The following is a 22,286-nucleotide window of genomic DNA, read 5'->3' on the forward strand; positions in this document are numbered from 1 at the left end:
CACTGATATAGGTCTTTCACACCAATCACGACTAGATCTTGTGATCTAGCACTCAAAGGATGCACTGACATAGATCTTTCACACCAATCATGACCAGATCTTGTGATCTAGCACTCAAAGGATGCACATAGATCTTTCACACCAATCATGACCAGATCTTGTGATCTAGCCCTCAAAGGATGCACTGACATAGATCTTTCACACCAATTATGACCAGATCTTGTGATCTAGCCCTCAAAGGATGCACTGACATAAAGCTTTACTCCAATCATGAACAGATCTTGTGATCTAGCCATTAAAAGATGCACTGACATAGCTCTTTTACGCCAATCATGACCAGGTCTTGTGATCTATCCCTCAAAGGATGCACTGACATAGATCTTTCACGCCAATCATGACCAGATCTTGTTATCTAGCCCCAAAGGATGCACTGACATAGCTCTTTCACACCAATCATGACTAGATCTTGTGATCTAGCACTCAAAGGATGCACTGACATAGCTCTTTTACGCCAATCATGACCAGGTCTTGTGATCTAGGCCTCAAAGGATGCACTGACATAAAGCTCTACTCAAATCATGAACAGATCTTGTGATCTAGCCATTAAAGGATGCACTGATATAGGTCTTTCACACCAATCATGACTAGATCTTGTGATCTAGCACTCAAAAGGATGCACTGACATAGCTCTTTTACGCCAATCATGACTAATTCTTGTGATCTAGCACTCAAAGGATGCACTGACATAGATCTTTCACACCAATCATGACTAGATCTTGTGATCTAGCACTCAAAGGATGCACTGACAGATCTTTCATACCAATTATGACCAGATTTTGTCATCTAGCCTCAAAGGATGCACTGACATAGATCTTGCACACCAATTATGACCAGAGCTTTGAGGGCTAGATTACAAGATCTGGTCATGATTGGTGTGAAAACGTTATGTCAATATATCCTTTAAGGGCTAGATTACAAGATCTGGTCATGATTGGTGTGAAAGATCTATGTCAGTGCATCCTTTGAGGGTAGATGACAAGATCTGGTCATAATTGGTGTGAAAGATCTATGTCAGAGCATCCTTTGAGGGCTAGATGACAAGATCAGGTCATGATTGGTGTGAAAACGTTATGTCAGTATATCCTCTGATCTTTCACACCAACCATGACCAGATCTTGTGATCTAGCTATCAAAGGATATATCTTGTAGCTGCTAACAATTCACATAAGAAGACCCTGTGATCTAATAACTTGAGATACATACAAATTGTTACAACTCAACATCTGCCGAGGACACATCACTAAAGATGACCACTGCAACCCTTGCAAAATGTTGAGCAGTATCTATTGAAGGGATGGCATACACAGCATATATTCCTCAGAAATAACAAGAGGCTTTCTAAATAATCAAAAATCTTTATTCACATAAATGAATAATTATTGTCAATCAAAACGATAATAGAACACGTTTTGAAATTTGAGCTCCACAGTTGGGCACTTATTTCCCCATTTTGGCAGGTTTAGACTATACAGTATGTTATATCAGAAAATATTGATCTCCACTGACTATTTCCACAAAGCAAGGCACTGTCTAATATGAAAATACTGATTAAAAATACATCAAGGGGTATCTGAAGTGTGGATACTTTCCCTTAAAAAATAGATATATCATATATTATTACTGGTTTCAGATAAATACTGTCTTCATCATAAAAGTAGTTGCAAACAAACATTTGTCCAAAATATGCAAACTGACTTTCAGACACCAAGCTGATATTGTGCAAAGCCAGAGAGAGTTGTCTTCTCTTGAATACTGAAATTTTTAGAGGAAGGTCATATTGACCTGTCCACTACAGTTCTTACAAACAGTTAATGGGTTATTGCAACAGCTCGCACTTGCCTGAAGTAATTTACTCACAAGGTGTATGAGTGGATTTTGGGAGTTAAATAATTAAGGTTGGCTGTTTCACTCATAGTTGTATGTGTCCAATATCAAGAAGAGGTTAATCCGGGATTGAGAAAGGACAGGATAAACACCATACCCATATCATAAATATTACAATCCAACCACAGGTTATATGTTCTAAATCTACTGAGAGTGGGTATGTTGGGCTTAATACAGCTTTCAACAGTATTTCAGTTATACAACGGCATGTTGGCTTGATATGAGAAATATAGCTTGAAGGATGCAGGCTTCAGACCATTCTGGTGAAGTGTGGGCATAGTGTTGACAAACCTTGACATATTATCGGGGATTAAACATAGTGCAAAATTCACAGTAAGTTTTGAAGTACATTTGCATTTGATAACATTTATGTGATTGTTTACAACATGTACATATCAGATATTTGATGTTACAAAATTAAACCATTGTTTCAAATACATGTAGATTTCTTGCTATATCTTGAAACAAACCAATAAAATACTCCACTATGCATACATACAGTGTTAAAAAAGAGACATTATATTGAACCATCAGACACAAGGAGAGTAAAATATTTACAACTGGTGGACGTGGACATTGTTCACATTTGACTCTTGATCATCTTGAGGTCAAGATATCGGACAGAATAGCTGAATGAGTATGGTTTGGGGTCACTTTTAGCTCTGTTCCAGCAATAATCTAGTGGGGATACCTGTACTGGACTTCAACCAATGTAAAGAATCAAATAAGATCTTTTGGCAGGATGGGCAAACACTTTAACCACTAGGCTACCTCACCGCCAGGTATACCAACAGTTGTAAGACTGATAATCAGCTTGCTGATGTTTACTGAGCAACCATGGGTGATGATTAGTCTGAATCTTGGACCATCACATCGTGGTCTCCATCCGACCATAAAGTGAGCTGCAGTACCTTCAGCAACCAGAGCTGAGTGACTGACTAACTGAGTTTGGTTTTACGCCGCTTTTAGCAGTATTCCAGCAATATCACGCCGGGGGACACCAGAAATGGGCTTCACTCATTGTACCCATGTGGGGATTCAAACCCGGGTCTTCGGCGTTACGAGCCAACTCTTTAACCACTAGACTACCCCACCGCCCCTCAGCAACCAGAGGCAGAGCAGAATTTATCAAAACGATGTTCCTCAGTAACAAAAAGGCCCTTTTGGTTATTTTGCTGAAGAGTTCAAATGTCATTTCCAAAGGGGGGTAATTTATTAACAGTCAGATATATTAAATCCAATACATTCTATATGGCACGGAATGGACATAAAGCTGAACCATACCAGCACGGCAGGTTTGTAAGGAAGGCACGATACAGTACACACTGAACATGTTTACACAGATACCATAACTCTGAACATAAACATATATATACAACATGTCTCATACAATCAATCATCCCTTCACCACGGAATCCTTTCGTTTGTAAGAAAGTTGTCATTCAAATAAGAACAGAATTGGAAAATGAACAGAGTATTGCATAAAAAAAATCAAATACACATTTTGCAAAGTGTTTTTATCAATTGAAGGATTGTGCAGTAAAATTAAGGCAGTTGGGATTAAAACTGCTTTGAAGTGTATTCCTGTTCTATCAAGGCACATAAGCAGGACAAGCCCTACAAGTAATGCAGGTCTCAGACTTTCAGCATGGTGGTGCCCAATACAAATTTTGCCTTAAGTTGTATTTTAGAAGAAAGACAACCCCTTAAAAAAACTTGAATGTAACATTTTTCAGCAAAATAATTAATTATACAGATAAATTCATTTTCTGTGTCCGTCTATTGCCAATACAAGGTTAACAATATCTTGAGTTAACAATATCATCAGCATATGTGGTTTAACATTAATTTTATCTGGAAGTCAGTATGTCCCTGTATCTTGATAAGAAAGTTGTAAGTAAACTGGGGGTACCCCCTTACTGCATTTTACAAATGATGACTGAAAGTCAAAACTCTTCATAATGAGCCTCAGGGACCACAGGATTCAGTTAGATGTCTTGAAATGTGTAATAAACAGAGAGGTGAATTAGTATTGGGCCACCTTTAGCAGCATCTTACAATATCCTCGTGGGGACACTAACACCAGGCTTGGACATTACCAACAACAGGAATCGAACCCAGGTGGTGCCATGTGAACGCTTTAACCAAAAGGCTAACTCGCTGTGTCTGATGAATAAGTATCAAAATCTGTCATGTTAACTGAAAAGAAGGGAACATATATCTTGGATATCTTTGATTACACAATACAATCCATATACCATTTTGAGAGGAATGTAAATTATTTTGACAAATTCCAACACCATGAAAAGAAAATGAGTTGAGTGAGCAGTTATAATGAAATGTCCACTATACTTTAAACATCCTGTTCAAGCAAAACAGCATCAACATTTTCAAAAGAGATTTTTCCATGTTCATTCCCAATTCATTTCATCATTTTGATCATCAAAAGTACTTCTAAATAACAGCCATGAATATATAGCATAAAATATTTGCACAAACATGGACAAAAAGCACATACAATATCAAAGAAAAGGAAAACAAGTTTAATTTGTACCAAAAGATTTTTCGCATAATGAAAAGCTTCATCCCGTTTCACATATTTAGTTCATGTGAGACCAGTAAATAGTGAGACTACAGCTGTCCCATCACAAGAACATCAGGAAGTGACATTTCTGGCTCTTGGCTGTGTTTCGCGAGACTTGGGTTAACACAACTTAAAACAGAATTGCAGTTAGATCACAGCGTGTCCCAAAAGTGTGGGAGGGAACTAAAATAGATTGAGTTGGGAGAATTGTACAGACACACACAGAGAATTATACTGATTTGAAATCTTGAGTGCTTTTATGCTGCTTTTAGTAAGATTCAAGCAATATTATGGTGAGGGACACCAAATATATGTTCACACATGGTATGCATGTAGGGAACTGAACCCAGGCTTTAAGTGTGAAAAGAGAACACTTTAACTACTAAGCTACCCAACTATCCCCTGAACTAATGAAGGAGGGTAGAGTAAGGGACCATGCATAGTACACTGACCTCAGGCTACTTGACCATTACAACATAGGCATAATGAATAAAAGTCATCTTTACATCCCACCCTTACACAGAACTGTCACTTCCTGTGTTACTATCAACATGCAGCAGAGATGTCAATAAAAATACAAGAAACAGAAAATAGAAACCATTGTGTCATTATGAATTTTATATACTCTAGACATGCGTTGTGATGGTCTGGGGGTATATGCACCATGACAGCCTTGAACCTTGGTAATGAGCAGACACTGGTGACCACATATACAAGAGCCTGTTGTCTATCTGTCCTTGAATAGGTAGGCACAGAATGGTAGGAAACTTTCTAGCATCACAAACAGTGCTGGAGACCAGATTCACTTAGTGATTGTAGTGTTTGACATGGACCTATCTCTACATATGTATTGTGAGTGAGTGAGTTTATGGCCGCTTTTAGTAATATTCCAGCAATATCACGGCAGGGGAAACCAGAAATGGGCTTCACACATTGTGCCCATGTGGGGAATTGAACCCAGGACTTCGGCGTGACGAGCGGACGCCTTAACCACCAGACTACCCCACCACCCCACAAATGTATTGTGGATCAGGCAGCTGGATGCTTAATACTCTTAAAAAGAAAACACAATACTGGAGGTACCAAACATGTCATAACTCTTTGATAAATTTAGCACATAAACTGAGAGTGTGAGTATGGTTTTACACCACTTTTAGCAATATTCCAGATATATCATGGCGGTGTAAACTGAGATCGGTGTTAGTTTGTTCTGTGTAAGTTTATACAATTTCAAACTAAATGATTGCTGGATGTTTTAGCAGTGTTACAAAATGATGCTTTGGGATATTAATCTAAGCACCTTTCAAATTTCGAATTTTTAACATTACAGTTATGACAGGGACCCCTTGGTCAGCCTGTTTCATACACTGAGTGTATGCATATTATCTGCCTGGTTTTCTGGTGTATAATGCATATGTGAATAAGACACATGCAATACACCCCATTACACATCTGGTTAGAATATGTGCATGTAATATGCCCTCTATTCTGTCATATTATATCAGATAGACTCTTGAGTAAGGTGAACATTTGGTAAAAAGAACACACAAAAATGTTACCATTCCTTCCCCACTATGGCACTACATATTGTTTCACAACACACTTAGAACTGCAGGGTAAAAAACACATTTTCTATAGCTCAAGTCTGCAAGTTTAGCCAATAGTCTGAGCCCAAGTCATGTAAAATTCAGGTTGGTGTAATAAGTTCAACTAAAGCAAATCATCTAATAACACTAACATATATGAAACATTATGCTTAGAGCAAAAATTGGGCAAGCAGTTTTAAACGTCTTTGCCACAGATTGTAGATTAAACATTTCAATAACCCAAAATCAATTGAACCAAGTTGTTTGTTCATAAACAAAGAAAAACAAACTGTCAACCATGTACATTAATTCGACATGTATTAACTAAACAACCAAAAGGTGACAAAAGGCTAAAAGAAAATCATACATTCTCAGTAGGTAAGTAGTTTTGAGAAAATTATTATGATGTCACGGGCACATGGCTTGTAATATATTTCAGAAAATTCAAAAACTGATTTATTTGCTAAGAAAATATCACAAGGTATTAAGCACAAAGTTAGCACTGTAGAATGCTTGAAAACCCCTTTGGTGCATTGACAGAGACGAGTTTGCATGGTTACTTGATGACTGTTGCCATAGTTACAAGGTCTTAAGCATCAAAACGCTGATAGGGGGTATCATCTTTCATCAGACCTGAAAACACAGAGAAAATATATTAAGGAAGACATTTTTATGGAGCAAATATGGCTGAAATGAATCTCAAGGTGATCTGATTCCTGAACATCTCCCTGACTCATTTCATCCCCGACTCTGTAACTTATTCTGTGTCGATGACAGAGTCAGCATCTACACCGAAATGTTGCATCCAATGCAATAAAGAAGTTGTCTATCCATAAAAATTGATCCTCTTCATCACACCAGCTTCCAAAGAGAGAGAGAGAGTTTATTCGCATAATGGCCTCATGGCCCAGAGTACCAAAAATACATAACTTAAAAGAAAATATGTAAAATACATAATTTTTTGTTTGTGTGTATTCAATACATATACATAAATATAGTACATCTATATATAGCAGTCAAACAGGTAGATTTCTCTTCAGATAGATTGCTAGACTTTTAAGAACATTCACATTTTTGGTGCATAACAACTGCTTAAACTTAAAGACAGATTGATGTACATGTATATGATAATATCCAGGTATAAACTGCATCCTACTTGTATGGTAATAAGGACATACTAATAAAAAGTGGTATTCGTCTTCTACGACATCTAAATGACACTTGATACATATCTACATTGTCTTTATTGAAACGCAATTGTTGGACACCCTATTTGTGCGATAAGTAACTATATTTACATAAAATACGCCTCAAGTCTCTATTAGTGTACAACGCAGTTATATACACTTCTGTTTCCAAAACTGACTTGTACGATGAACAAAATTTAAGAAAAGAACTACTACCAATATCACTGCTCCAAGTTTGGAAACAGATATCCTTGCAGCATTGTTTAAACGTTGTCATAAATACATCTACGTTGCAAGAGGCCTGTGTAATCCACACAAAAGAAAATCCAAATTTAAACATTTGTTTGACAGGAAAGCTCGCTTTCATTGCTGTTAACGAGTTTCACAAGCTTTAGACCATACTAGCCTTGAGGAAAATATGACACCCAAATACTTATAATTATAATAGCTAACAACTTTCATTTCCTGACCATCATAAAACCATTTCTCTGTACTTCTAAGATAGCCACCATTTCTAAAAACAATAATTTGAGACTTATCTAACTTCACCTCAAGAAGGGGCGGTGGGGTAGCCTAGTGGTTAAAGCGTTGGCTCATCACGCCGAAGACCCGGGTTCGATTCCCCAAATGGGCACAATGTGTTAAGCCCATTTCTGGTGTCCCCCGCCTTGATATTGCTGGAATATTGCTTAAAGCGGCGTAAAACTAAACTCAGTCAGTCAGTCAGTCACCTCCAGACCCCATTTCAAACAAAATTTATGTAGGAAATGTAATTTTCGCTGCAGCCCTACGACAGAATCATCTACCAAGATGACATCATCGGCAAGAGCAGCAGTAAAATGTCGTCCAGTTCCAATTTGACAAATATACCCTTTATACCACTATTTTGCATTTCCTCTACTGACTCATTTATAAAAAATATAGACAATACCAGACTCAACATGCACCCTTGTCTGACGCCATGTGAAGTTGTGAATATATCCGACCTATTACTGCCAACTCGGACGCACGCTTTGACCTTATTATACATGTCTCTTAAGAGCCTAAAGATCTTACCATGAACACCTTTGCTTAACAGTACATACAGTAACTTATCTCTATCTACTAAGTCAAAGGCCTTGCGAAAATCAATAAATGAAGCATAAAACCTGTGACCAGGTTTCCTTAGGTACTTTTGGACAAGCAGCTGTAGAATGAAAATATTATCAAATGTTGAGTAGCCATTTCTAAAACCTGCCTGTGACTCGTGTAAAGTTTTGTTTAAGTCCAGCCAAACTCGAATACGTGAATCTAGAATACTAGTGAATATTTTACCCATTACACTTAATAAAGAAATTCCCCTGTAGTTGTTTGGGTTATGCCTGTCACCCTTCTTATACAAAGACACTATGACTCCAACATTCCAACTATCCGGGAAAATCCCATTATCCAGCACTGCATTAAATAACATTTCTAAGTATAGAACAATCATTGGAAGAAACTTATAAAACTCTGGAGGGATACCATCCATGCCAGGAGCCTTTCCACACTTCAGAGAATCTAGTGCCTTCATAATTTCATCCTGATTTATAGGATCTGAGAGAAAATCTGGTTCCCTACAATCACTACATTGCTCAATATCATGGGATTTTACACATCCTTCAACACACTTATCAAAAGCTGTTGATGGTAGCGTGACAGGATTTAATAAATTCATAAAATACGTGAACCATGTGTCAACTGATATATTCACTTGAGAGGCTGTTGAACGTAAAAGAGACTGTACTTTACCCCAAAAGACCTTATTATCTTTCGTTTCTACAGCACCTTGAATATCGCCAATAACAACTCGTTTGTGTTGCAACTCCTTGTCACGACATAATGTACGGAAGGATTTTTTGGCGGCAAGGTAGTTTTGTAGACAGACACCAGACCTAGCACGTCTAAACTGATTTAATTGATAGCTTCCAAATGCGACTCAAAGAAGTGATTCTATGTTGTGTTTTTCAGCTACCTGGATTTAGCCTATGCTTGTCCCACAGGGCAGCTTAGTATGTGACTACATGAGCTCAGTGACTACCCAGATGCATTCTTGATAGTCTCCAGGGTGTACGTTCCAATAAATCTCCACTATATCGGAACGGATACCCTGCAGATTATCGAGGATGACCATGATGATGTGGGCCGACATTCATATAGACAAGGGGCTTCTCTCGTCAAGACTTGTCGTGGACAATGGACAGTCAATTTGCTGAAATACTGCTGAAGGTGTTACACAACGAGTGATGTTTCAGCAATGTCAAGAAGCCTCGGAAGGCAACACTGTCTGGAGTGTGTGATACTTGACATTAACTCTTGATACTTGGCACCCATTGTGTTCCAGGAATCCCTACAGACAGAAGCATGGGTAGTCATGATGCTGGCGACCTATTCTTTCCCTGAGAGAGACAAGCATGCATATTCATGAGACTGAGATTTCTGCCCTAGGAACCCTCAAAGTGACAAGCACGGGTGTTCATTATGATGAGAACCAAAACAGGAATTCTCTCAGAGATAAGTATAGTTGTTGATTATACAGGGGGCCTATTCTGAACCAGGAACCCTCACAGAGACAAGCATGGTTGTTCATTATACTGAGGGCCTATTCTGACCCAGGAACCCTCACAGAGACAAGCATGGTTGTTCATTATACTGAGGGCCTATTCTGACCCAGGAACCCTCACAGAGACAAGCATGGTTGTTCATTATACTGAGGGCCTATTCTGACCCAGGAACCCTCACAGAGACAAGCATGGTTGTTCATTATACTGAGGGCCTATTCTGACCCAGGAACCCTCACCACCACTTTACATATTCTGTGTTCGTAGGGAAGTACCGAGGTTACTGACATCAAACTCAAAGATTTCCCCAAAAACAGAAAAAGACCAGAGCATTGATAATATTTTGTAGTTGAAGAAAACAGACACATACTGTAACAGGCAAAAGAATGAAAATATACTTATGCATCACTATAGCACAGACAATTTCAGAACTATATAATATTTAAGGATGATGCTAAAAACTTGAAATGAATAAACATGTTTGGTACATGATGACTCATAATTACAGGCCCTTTCAAGGCACTCATCTCAAACATATGTAATTTTTAAAGTAATTTTAACTACCATTCGAAGAGAAAAGGGAGATAAGCAAAAGATCATGAGTCAGGATAAGGAAAAATGTTAGTTATAAGATGACATCCTTATCTGATTTACTTCCTTCCTTGTTTTTGAATATTGTGTTGCGTAAGTTTTACACATCATAACAAACAGGATATAAAACATAACAAAAGGTTGAAACTGTAAAATGTGAATTCCATAATAAGTTCTGGAAATTATCCCCCATCTCCACCCCACCCCTATACCCCTCAAAAAGTTTTAACAAATAAAACAACAAGAAACAGACAACAGTCGTCCAGGTTTTCTAATAAAATACAACGGAACTGAACTTAAGAACTTTCAACCACAACATATAGAGAGGAGAGTCCTCTCTTCAATATCCTGTAAAAATGGTAACTCAGATAACTAAAGTAATTCAACTAAAATACAGCAGAAGGCAAGATGAATGTCAAAACTCCAAAGAACTTATTCAAAAGAAATCAAAAGAATTTGAAAAAAAAGTTGGAATAAAATGTCATTCTCAAACAAACATATCAATAATAGCATCTATAAAGTTTCCATGACAACAAAATAAATGCACATAAGGTAACGAAATGAAAGGTATCAGCTCACCACACAACTAAAGAGGTGAAACAGGACGTTCTCATATGCATCTTATGCAAACTTACCTCTGAAGCCAATTCCTATGAGGTGCATAAAGGTAGAGAAGTATATTTATACGATACATAAAAACTTTTATGCAAAGGTATGTTGATAAAGATATTGACACTGACATTGTGGTTAGAAACAACAGATTCAACAAGATCTGAAAAAAACTGTTTCCATGGCAACATAAACATTATATTTTCCCCAAACCACAATATTATTACAATTGGTTGGAGGATTCATATTTGTGTGTACCAACAGTACGGGAATGGTGCAGACAATTGGAGTAAATGATCACTTACATCCATAAGCAGCAAATCCTGGCAAAGCAGGGGAAATAACTCCGGTAAATTGTGTCATCATTAACCATTGGGCCACCTCAGCATCCCTAAACTTTGGACTTTTATCATGTGTGGGCCGAGTATCAAATCACAATATATTCAATAATGTGAAAAATCTTTAAAGCAATGACTTCATGTAATAATCGCTGACAGTCAAGCATCAACATTCTTTGTCATCTTGATAAGCAGTTACTGTGGTCATATACAAAGACTTGTCAAAAAGTAAATTCATGGACAGCTTACACAGAATCTAATAGATTATATACTCTTTTATAAGAGCTGATAAGATAAACACTTCATGATATTGCCTTGACCTTACAAGTGCACAGCAGTGCTGAGTTGGGTGAAGATGTTAGTATTGGTTTCACCTTTACACAATTACAAAATTAATACGATGATTCACGGACGTGTAGTGGAAACCATTGGCAGATATATAAGATTAATTACAATGAATCTGAATATGGTACGCTTAAAGTAACAATTTGTTGATAATACAACTGATCATAAGGCAATGAAGCTTGTCGATCTATGAGAGTCTGATGTCCAATGACAATCAACATCTTCCTGACAGCTTTTTTGCTGACCCTAAGACAGGTATTTTCACACTTGACCATGTTTACTCCACTCAATCCTGTTTGATTTTATTTCAAGGCATGATATTAAATATTAAAACCAGGATTCAATGGAAATTTACTGTGAAAATGAACAGTGACGGGTAGTGTAGGGTAAAAAGCTAAACACATAATGTGACCAGATTCTTGTTGTCATTCTCCGTTTGTTTTCAGAGATATAATTCAAACTGCTAAATCAATTTCATACTCAAAACTCATAAGTCTAATTAAATTTAGTGATAGCAATCAGTTACGCTGTTATGATTGTGATCTGGTCAACACATTTTATATAAAAGTGCTGAATTTGCAAACTTGGGGAAGACTAAAATAAAGGATTTCAGGCACTGTGTTTTCCATGCTGACTTTGGACAGAAGTTAACAATGCCTGAGAACCTTTTATTTCAATCTTAGTCAAATGAAGATACCAACCTAATTCAGTTTAATCTTTCTGCAGTCCTTTATAATTCAAAATTGTCATGTTAGTACATGGACGAAAATAACGTCTGATGGAAGGAAGTATTTAATACTACATGGGAGCCATGAAATGATACTCAACCCCTAAAAGTACTACAATTTGTCTTTACTAAGAAAGTGTTAGCCCAAACATAGCATGGCTTACATCTGAAACCTTTCCAAAAGGAATCATGTATCAGTCTTTTGGCCATGAGATGACATCTGGCACTTATCAGAAGGTACACAAAGTACATACCAGTTGTCAGGCGGATCCTACTTTTGTGGCAGTCACAGTGGCTGAGTGGGTTAGATTGCTGGTGATTAGGTGCAGGTTTTTCAGAGCAATCACTTTTCTAAAACTAACATCTAAATGTCCTCAAGAGTTTTATCAAAGTTTGATTATGATATAGAATTTTGTCCTTCAAAAGTTGAAAAAATCATGAAAATGTGTGTGCGCGCCGTCTGCTCCAGCCAAATTGTCAGTGTTCCCATGAACAGCAAATAACCAAGATGATTGTGTGGCAATGTGATACGTACCGTATTTCTTCCTGATTTCATCCATCCGTTCCTTCCTGTCTGCCTTCCTCTCTTCACTTCTCTGCTTACGCTCAGACTTCTGTCGTTCCCATTTAGCTTCATCCTTAATGTACCTGCAACAGACAGTTTCCATAGTAACCTGTACAATCACGTGAAGGACACAATGTCCTGAATGCGATGACATGTGTCAACCAAGGCAGCGAGCCCGACCACACGATCCTGTTAGTCGGGTTACTTACCTGGGGCTCTTTTCACGAAGCAAGCTTTACTAAGGTTAACCTTAACTTCCATTCTTTAACATTGCACTAAGGTTACCTTAGTGCTTTGTGAAAGGAGGCCCTGGATTTTCACGAGGGATTAGTCTGGAAACCCACCTGACAGGTGATAACAGTTTGAACATCTATGAATACTACACACAGAAGTAAAAGAACATCTGATTTTACCAAACGACCATTGTTAATCTGCCATAGTCATGATCACATTTTTGTCATTTGCATAAATTCGACAAATGAAGACCAACTAATACTTTACTGAGAAATCTGAAAAAATCTGAGAAATACTTTATTGAGTGTTGGGGACACATACTGTCCCAGGTCTCTTTAGGTCTATTCCACAGCAGCCCAGGGGCCAATGGGGTAGCCCAGGGGATAAAGCGTTCTCTCATCACGCTGAAGACCCAGGTTTGATTCCCACATGGGAATAACGTGTGAAGCCCATTTCTGGTGTCCCCCGCCATGATATTGCTGGAATATTGCTAAAAGCGGCGTAAAATCATATTCACTCACTCACAGCAGCCCACACAAACAAGTGCTGGGTGTTCGGTTGCTGTGCCCATCCTGAATACATAACCCCTGAGACAACTCACTTGGCCTTGTTTCCCCCTCTGCAGCAGAAACACCTGACACAGCAACATGTGATGGCGAGGAGGAGGATAGCTCCGATGACAGACATCGAAATGATCAGTGCCTCAAAGTTTACTGGAAAAGAAAATTAAATATAGATATGTATATATCACCGGAAAAAGTATATCAGGCCCACTGGTGTATTTCTCTCCCCTAAACCCTGCTTTCACACCAGACACTACAACTAACATTGATGTCTCCCTCCCCACTCACACCTGAGCTCAACCAGGTGTCATGACATCTCCCTCCCTCCCTCACACACCTGAGCACAACCAGGTATCATGACACCCTCCCTCACTCACACACCTGAGCTCAACCAGGTATCATGACATCCCCTCCCTCACTCACACACCTGAGCACAACCAGGTATCATGACATCCCCTCCCTCACTCACACACCTGAGCTCAACCAGGTATCATGACATCCCCTCCTCACTCACACACCTGAGCACAACCAGGTATCATGACATCCCCCCCTCCTCCCTCACACACCCTGGAGCTCACAACCAGGTGTCATGACATCCTCCTCCCTCCCTCACTCACACACCTGAGCACAACCAGGTGTCATGACATCCTCCTCACACTCACTGAGAACACAACCAGGTGTCATGACATCCCCCTCCCTCACACACACTGAACACAACCAGGTGTCATGACATCCCCCTCCTCACTCACACACCTGAGCACAACCAGGTGGCATGACATCCTCCCTCACTCTTTCACACACCTGAGCACAACCAGGTGTCATGACACCTCCCTCTCCCTCACACCTGAGCATCCTCCTCCCTCCAGGTGTCATGACATCTCCCTCCCTCACTCCACACACCTGAGCACAACCAGGTGGCATGACACACCTGAGCACAACCAGGTGTCATGACATCTCCCTCCCTCACTCACACACCTGAGCACAACCAGGTGTCATGACATCTCCCTCACTCTTTCACACGACTGAGCACAACCAGGTATCATGACATCCCCCTCCCTCACACACCTGAGCTCAACCAGGTGTCATGACACCTCCCTCCATCACACACACACCTGGGACAACCAGGTGTCATGACATCCCTCCCTCACTCACACACCTGAGCACAACCAGGTGTCATGACATCCCCTCCTTCACACACTGAGCACAACCAGGTGTCATGACATCCCCTCCCTCACACACCTGAGCACAACCAGGTGTCATGACATCTCCCTCCCTCTCACACACCTGAGCACAACCAGGTGTCATGACATCTCCCTCACTCACACACCTGAGCACAACCAGGTGTCATGACATCCCCTCCCTCTTTCACACACCTGAGCACAACCAGGTGTCATGACATCCCCCTCCCTCACACACCTGAGCACAACCAGGTGTCATGACATCCCCCTCCCTCACTCACACACCTGAGCACAACCAGGTGGCATGACACTTCCCCTCCACCACAGCCAAACACAAACACTGTACACTCTACTATGACAGATTTCCTCACCCACCCTTCCACACACCAAGACCCAGGACAACTCACCCCAGCAGACTCCCCATCTGGCCTTGGCCAGGTCACAGTTCCGGGGGACAATATCACCCACAGGGTACAACTTGCAGCTGTGGTCAGCATAGCAGTAAAAACACTGAAAGTTCAGCAAATAAAAACTTCTTGTCAGAAATTGAATGGGGTTTACAAGATTATAGCACTCATAAAGGAACGTTGGTGTCTGACTGTTGGGGCTATTCCAGACAATACCAGTTTTATCATGCTAGCCAGCTGAGATACCATGTTGCAGTTTGACACGAATAGACCACTCAGTCACAGTATACTGAGTCTTAGCAAACTGTCCTTGTTTGATCCTGTTACAGCTGAACACCAAGAAGGAAACAAGTTCTGTCTTTTAAGGTCATTTGATGTGATACAGGAGGAGATTGAGCCGACCAACCTTCTTCTCTCCAATCAAACACACTATCCACTACCGCCTCCATGGTGTAGTGGTTAGAGCGTCCGCCCGGAGAGCGGAAGGTCACGGGTTCGATCCCCAACCGCGTCATATGATCTTTGGTCATACAAAAAGACGTTAAAATATGGTACTTGTTGGTCCCATATTGCCATTAACACAGATCTTCTTCTTCCACACTCAAACTGTCCTTCTTGTTAGTGACTAAATGTAACACCAAACTGGTGTCTAATGATGGCGTTTCCCCTTTTGCTGGATACTATCTATCTGCTATTGTACACACTGTAACACCTCATCAAGGAAGGTAACATACCAACAAAATGCACTGGATACAAGAAATATCATTCATTTGAGATTTTCTCTATCAGGGATGCTGGAAAAGATCTTTCTTAATCCATCGCAAGGAAATAAACATATCTACATATACTTAGTTCCAAAAGAAACGTGACATTCATGTTTGTTTTTTAAATTGCCATAATTGTCTTATTTACTTTACAATCATAACGAATGTGCATGTTAAATGTTCTCTTAAACCAGTTTTCGAAATTAAACTTCTGAAACAAGACTTTTAACGTCAGATTAGCCGTAACAACTGAATCTAATTATTGAACATTTTTATGGAAAAAAAACAGAAACGCATCACATAAACGCATGCCCTGACACGTTGTGCACGTGAATTTAATGATACGACACTTTCGTCAAGAAAAACGAGAGAAAGAACCCTTTAAAATATGCGGCGGCAGTTTCTGTTGTGTTCTTTTTCTGAATGGTTCAGAGAACAATATGCCATGTCTGAGCAATGAAGCACGTCTCGTGCTCTTGGGATGATTGATGCTGTTTCCAGTGTTGTCAACGTTGCACAACATATGGGAGTACATCAGACGACAATTTACCGACTGATTGAATGCGAAAAATCAAAGCGAATTCGGTGGGAGATCGACCCTAAAGATGGCAGGCCACGAGTGACGTCACACAGGCAAGACCGTTACATCGTAAGGTCACATCTTTGCAACCGTTTTCTTCCAGCTACTGTTACAGACCATCAGACAATTGGGATTCACAACAGACCAATTTCAGGAAACACTGTGCGTCGACGTTTGCGAGCACACCGGCTACACTGTAGGAGACCCTGTGTTGGACCCGGCACCGTCATCTGCGCTTAGCATGGGCTCGCCAACATCAGCATTGGAGATATGCACAGTGGCAGAACGTTGTTTTCTCAGGCGAGAGTCGTTTTTGTGTGCACGTTGCAGATGGGAGAGTGAGAGTATGGCATCGACGAAATGAATGTTTCAGAGACCCATGTGTTCTGGAAAGTGACCGCTGGGGTGGGCCATCCCTTATGATGTGGGGTGGAATAAGCTGGGGAAGGCATGTACCACCTGTAATCTTCCAAAATAAGGGTCAAGGTCGTGGAAGGGGTGTAACTGCACGAGGCTACATTGACGAAGTCTTAAGGCCTGTCATCCCATTCTTTAGACCCAGACCACAGTTGCAGTTCCAACACGATAATGCCCGTGCCCATTATCACAAGACAATTCCTGGCAAATCACCACATCCAGAAAATGGTTTGGCCTCCTCTTAGTCCTGATTTGAATCAAGTGGAACATCTCTGGGACGAGTTGGACCGATGCCTTCGTCAAAGACCAGTTCCTCCACAAAATCAGCGGCAGTTGGAGAATGCAGTTTTGAATGAGTACAATAACATTCCCCGTGCTTTCATTTGACGTTTGTTCATGTCCATGGGAAGACGGTGTACTCGTGTGATAAACAATAATGGTGGTCATACCAGGTACTGATAACATCAAATATCAGCTTAAGCTTCTAAACGTGTCTAATGCAGACTCTTCAGGTTGGACACAATAAAAATTTCATCAGATCTTAAATCCACTGTCGTTGCAGTTGTCTTTTATCTTTCTTTGGTGCGTTCTGTGTAAAGCGTATAGTGGCAGAAAGCATGTATGTGGGATAACAGTTTTTATTTCAAATGGACATCTCACGTTTCTTTTTGAACTAAGTATATTTTCTCAATATATCAGTTGATTCAAATAGAACCACAAAATTTATTTTTGTTTGCACCACTGCTAATCTGTAATACCATGCAGTGATATACAGTGTTTGCCATGATGCAGAAAACCTGCGTATTTGACGCACAAATTATCTCAAATATGCTGTATATTTAGAAGCTTGCATCATTGTTGACGCAATGCTACGTTGCCCTTAGTTCAGATAATCTAAACTTCGGTTTCTCTGCACTGACTGTCTTTTAACTGCATGGTGCTGACCTGCCTTACCTTGTTTTTTGTCGTTATTAAACAATCACGCTTGATGTCTTGATGAAAGTTCCAAACTGAAGTTGACTCCCAAAAACATGTCCATGACTCCCTCTCATGACACCAGGAAGTCATGATGACTCCTAAATTTTTATGCCTAGGGCAAACATCGGATATAGATGTATATACTGTAAACGATATTATATTTCGCGCAGGTTTTATTTTTGCGCTTTTCGCGCAAAACATTTTAGCGCGAAAATTTATACACCGCGAATAAACCTGTCATTCATTCAGTCTAGCCACGCTCACCCCTGAGTTGTTACCATAATACATCAAGTTTGAAGACAGAAAGCTACGGGAATCTTAAAATGACGACTGATAGTAGCATAAAGAATCATACTTAACTGTCGCTGTAATGGATTTCCCAAAACATAATTAAATAATGAGCCAAATCCCATCGCTGAATTAGCGAAAACAGCAATGTGTGTTGTGGCCGCCATGGAAATTGGTCACATGACAGATGGTTTGATACAAAACAGATTACCATGAAACGACTCGGAAAGAAATGATACAGCAGTATTTTATTTATTCATTAAGATTTTATTTACCAGTACATCATGAAGCGAATAGTCACTTAACACTCAATCATCTCATTCACAACAACCCGGCTTGTTTGAAATCACAAAGAGCTTCATATACAGTAGAAGTTAATTCATCAGATCGTCAGAATTCGGAACATAAGACTGATGTGTTTTTCATCTCTTCCGTGAGTAAACGGATTACTGTGTACTAGTATATCGCACAGATAGGGATTTCCTGTGAGTAAGCAATAAACGCCGCCTGACAGGTTAAGCCACTCTGTTTGTTTTCACTGCTATTAGTGGCGGCCAAAGAGACAGCTGGCAGTTCCGGCAATTACTGATTGCGCGAATAATTGACCGCGCGATGTAGTCTAAACTGTCAATTCCGCGAAAATTGCACCACGCGAAAATAAGTATGCGTTTACAGTATATACCACTCAACATTGGTAAAGGATCAAAAATTTTGCTGTCCAAGATACAGTTACAATTGGAGTGGTATCATAATGATGAATTATCATTGTGAACTGTTAACCCATGAATTATACCATCCATGATTGATGTGATAACAACCGTATTTGTCGAACCAGTCCTCATTCAAACAAAGGCGTGGTCCTAAGCAAACATTGAGCAGTATATATTTGATTTAAATACATACCTTACTGTTGGCAGCACTGATACAGGCATCACAGGAACTATTGCTGGCAAGGCACTCTGGAATATAACAGATGGATATTGAAATTAATTGATTCTATAGTGTAACTATATGGCAATATAGTATTGTATCGCTAACGAAACAATACATAGATTTCCAACTGCTATATTGCAATACACAACTTCCATTTTCAGCCATCTCATTTCATGTACGAAAATAACTAGTCTTATATGCGTTGATATACAATATTCACTGGCTGTCTACAAAGAGAGGAATCTTCATACTGCTCCTAACCTAATATGTTTCGCTCTTTCTGTGCTATCTGAGATAATTAACAAGTGATTCAGGGTTGTGAGTCAACTGTAGAGAGGGAGAGAATATGAACCTCTGAAACTAAAGTACCATATCGGGATACAAATCTCATATTATCAGGATTATCTGGATACATATCATATTGTGGGCTCATCGTTGTTACACATCTAATTGACAGAATTGTTTAAACTAAAGAGGGTCCTAGGACCTGGTTTGTTGCTGTAGTCTTTGAAAGTTGGGATCTCTGAGACTCCAGTTTCAAACTGGTCCGACATGATGAACGAACAATGTATATAGCATCTTAACTAGCGGTTGTTGTGATCTCATTTCTTAGATAGAGTCTGCATTAGATATACAATAAAATTCTGATATAATTCTATAACAAATGGTTGCTATCATATACCTTTTCACTCCATATTGGCGAGATAACTCTCATTCTGGACATGATGCTGTCCCCTAAGGAAAGCTGCAGTAGTAAGAAACAGCACAAGGTCCTTGTTATAACCCTAATGTTAAAAGTTTAAAATTTAAAACGTTATGGAATACTCAGACTCACATACCATCAGGGTTCGACACTCATGCTTGTCCGCTTGCCCGTGGCAAGTACTAATTAATCAGGGCAAGTAAAATTCCTAAAAGGCTTGCCCGAGTGGCAAGTACATATTTTTTCAACTTCTAACCTCAATTCATTCATTAAAACTCTTCACTTGCTGTGTTTTGTTTGTCTAGTTCTTTCTATGCCATAAGTAACATGGGGCAAGTAGTATCTGTGATGGGCAAGTAGTTTAACTTTTCTACTTGCCCACTTGGCAAGTGGGAGAAATCAGTGAGTGTCAAACCCTGACCATTGGAGTAAACCTAATTCACTTTAGGACGCACCACCCTGTTAATCACATGTTAATTTCTAACAATATAACAAGATGTATAATTATTTTATTCTTGGTTAAATAACAAAATAAATTCTTTTGATCATTGTGTTAAGTATCACTGGCATTGTGTATTTGCTCCATGCAAAGGCAACTTTACCAGTTTTATCGCTAAAGATTCCTTAGAACTATTTATTGATGGAAGATATTAGAGGAATGATGAGACTTGAAATTCTCAACTTCAAATTGTCAGTATAGCACAATGGCAAATTTCAAAGAAACCTCAAGGTGTTCGCTATTTCCTGGCAATTTTATTCGGTCACAAATATTATGCATAATGTTGTGTTGTGTAAAGGTGCAACAACACACAGATATTATTTCTATCATATTGCTGGTAAAACAATAAGTCAAGTACACATGCTTCTGCCTCAGGAAATAGCAGGGCCTATCTAGGATTACAAACCAAGTGCAGGCAAACTGGGAAAAACGTTACATTTTTCAAAATTAGAGGGTATTTCAACATTACAATAGTGTAAAACTAGGCACTACTGGATTTTGATCCTCTGTATGTATCCTTTTATGACAGAATTATCATTAAGGGCAAATATAACTACATGAATGGGGAAATTTGTAATTCAAATTCGTGAATACTTATGGTAGTTACGACCAGGTCGATTATTAAGTACTTCAAAATACTCTAATTATTAAGATGCTTACAAAGCTGATATATTGAGAATGGAAGTGTTAAAGAACACACTGGCTCCATGTTCGAAGAAAAAAATAAGTTAGGGTCAAACTGCCACTTTTCTCTCACTGGATCTACCATTAAAAATCAAAACATTATCTGAAGCAATGAAACAATGACTGTGCCAATAACGAATATTCACCTACGACTATCTGGTATCAGTCATCTGCTGATCATAGCATATTTTTAGTAACTGCATGAACTGTCAACTGTCATGACGAATATACAATGCTATTACCATACTCATAACGATAATATAAGACGGCTGCCTAGTATTAACATTTTTGAACCACTGCAAACTTGTCATTAAAGTAAGTTTAAAATGTAACGACTGTCAAACATGTCACTAAGGATACCTTGCTCAGGGGTCAAAGTAGTGGTAGGTTGTGTTGTTGGGCTTGTGGTAGGTCCCGCAGTTGTCTTAACACTGGTGGTTGGTTGTGCAGTCGTTTTAGCCGTTGATGTCGATGGAGCTCCAGTTGACGAAGTTGTGGCCGACAATACAACAGCAAACAAAGTAACACTGACAGCAAGTGTCATCAAATAAGATCTGTTTGTCACCATTTTCACTTAATATTCTTCCTAGTTTTGTTTTGCTACGCCTCCGAAGAATCACCCTGTGAAGTACGTCACATCCGGTTGTTTACAACGTCATGGGTGTCAGCTGTCGCGTGATTGTTGGTCATTTAATATGATTCAACCATGACTTCAGTAAATATTGGATTGTGATTGGTTAATTAAAGTCATTCAGAGGTACAGAGTCGCGTTATACACCTCTGGTTTTCGTACATAGTATGTAATTTTTTAAAAAATCTTTAATAACGTGGCCATGGTAAAATGGAGATAAACATGCTGTGGAAAATCAGAGGTATATAACGAAATTATAACAGCTCTAAATATTTTATTTAGAGACATATAATTTCGTTATATACCTCTGATTTTCCACAGTTTATATTTAGAGCTATTATAATTTCGTTATATACCTCTGATTTTCCACAG

At 39.3% G+C, this 22,286-nt stretch overlaps 1 protein-coding gene across 3 annotated transcripts; it reads right to left on the minus strand.

Annotated features, from left to right (window-relative positions):
- Window positions 1–5,836: 5,836 nt before the first annotated feature.
- LOC124288003 (pituitary tumor-transforming gene 1 protein-interacting protein-like) lies at window positions 5,837–21,920 on the minus strand. Of its 3 annotated transcripts, none has more exons than XM_046724513.1 (7): window positions 21,644–21,920; window positions 19,368–19,423; window positions 15,438–15,540; window positions 13,891–14,002; window positions 13,026–13,138; window positions 11,107–11,121; window positions 5,837–6,747 (listed from the first exon to the last, which is right to left on the minus strand). In XM_046724513.1, exons 1-7 carry the CDS (start codon window positions 21,849–21,851, stop codon window positions 6,704–6,706), a joined length of 651 nt encoding a protein of 216 aa, XP_046580469.1. In that variant the 5' UTR covers window positions 21,852–21,920; the 3' UTR covers window positions 5,837–6,703. The 3 variants fall into 3 exon arrangements, with proteins under 3 accessions (XP_046580469.1, XP_046580471.1, XP_046580470.1); XM_046724515.1 differs by lacking the exon at window positions 11,107–11,121 and adding an exon at window positions 12,465–12,491; XM_046724514.1 differs by lacking the exon at window positions 11,107–11,121 and having other exon boundaries at window positions 21,644–21,919.
- Between the last annotated feature and the right edge of the window lie 366 nt (window positions 21,921–22,286).

The sequence above is a fragment of the Haliotis rubra genome, unplaced genomic scaffold, assembly GCF_003918875.1.
Source record: "Haliotis rubra isolate DU_JTF1 unplaced genomic scaffold, ASM391887v1 Scf41, whole genome shotgun sequence".
Taxonomy (NCBI): domain Eukaryota; kingdom Metazoa; phylum Mollusca; class Gastropoda; order Lepetellida; family Haliotidae; genus Haliotis; species Haliotis rubra.

Coding starts and splice junctions, on each gene's coding strand:
- LOC124288003 (XM_046724513.1), bottom strand. CDS start 21,851: ATGGTGACAAACAGATCTTATTTGATGACACTTGCTGTCAGTGTTACT. Junction 19,424..21,643: donor TACTTTGACCCCTGAGCAAG/GTATCCTTAGTG, acceptor GTTATATTCCAG/AGTGCCTTGCCAGCAATAGT. Junction 13,139..13,890: donor AGAGGGGGAAACAAGGCCAA/GTGAGTTGTCTC, acceptor TGTCTGTTGCAG/GTACATTAAGGATGAAGCTA.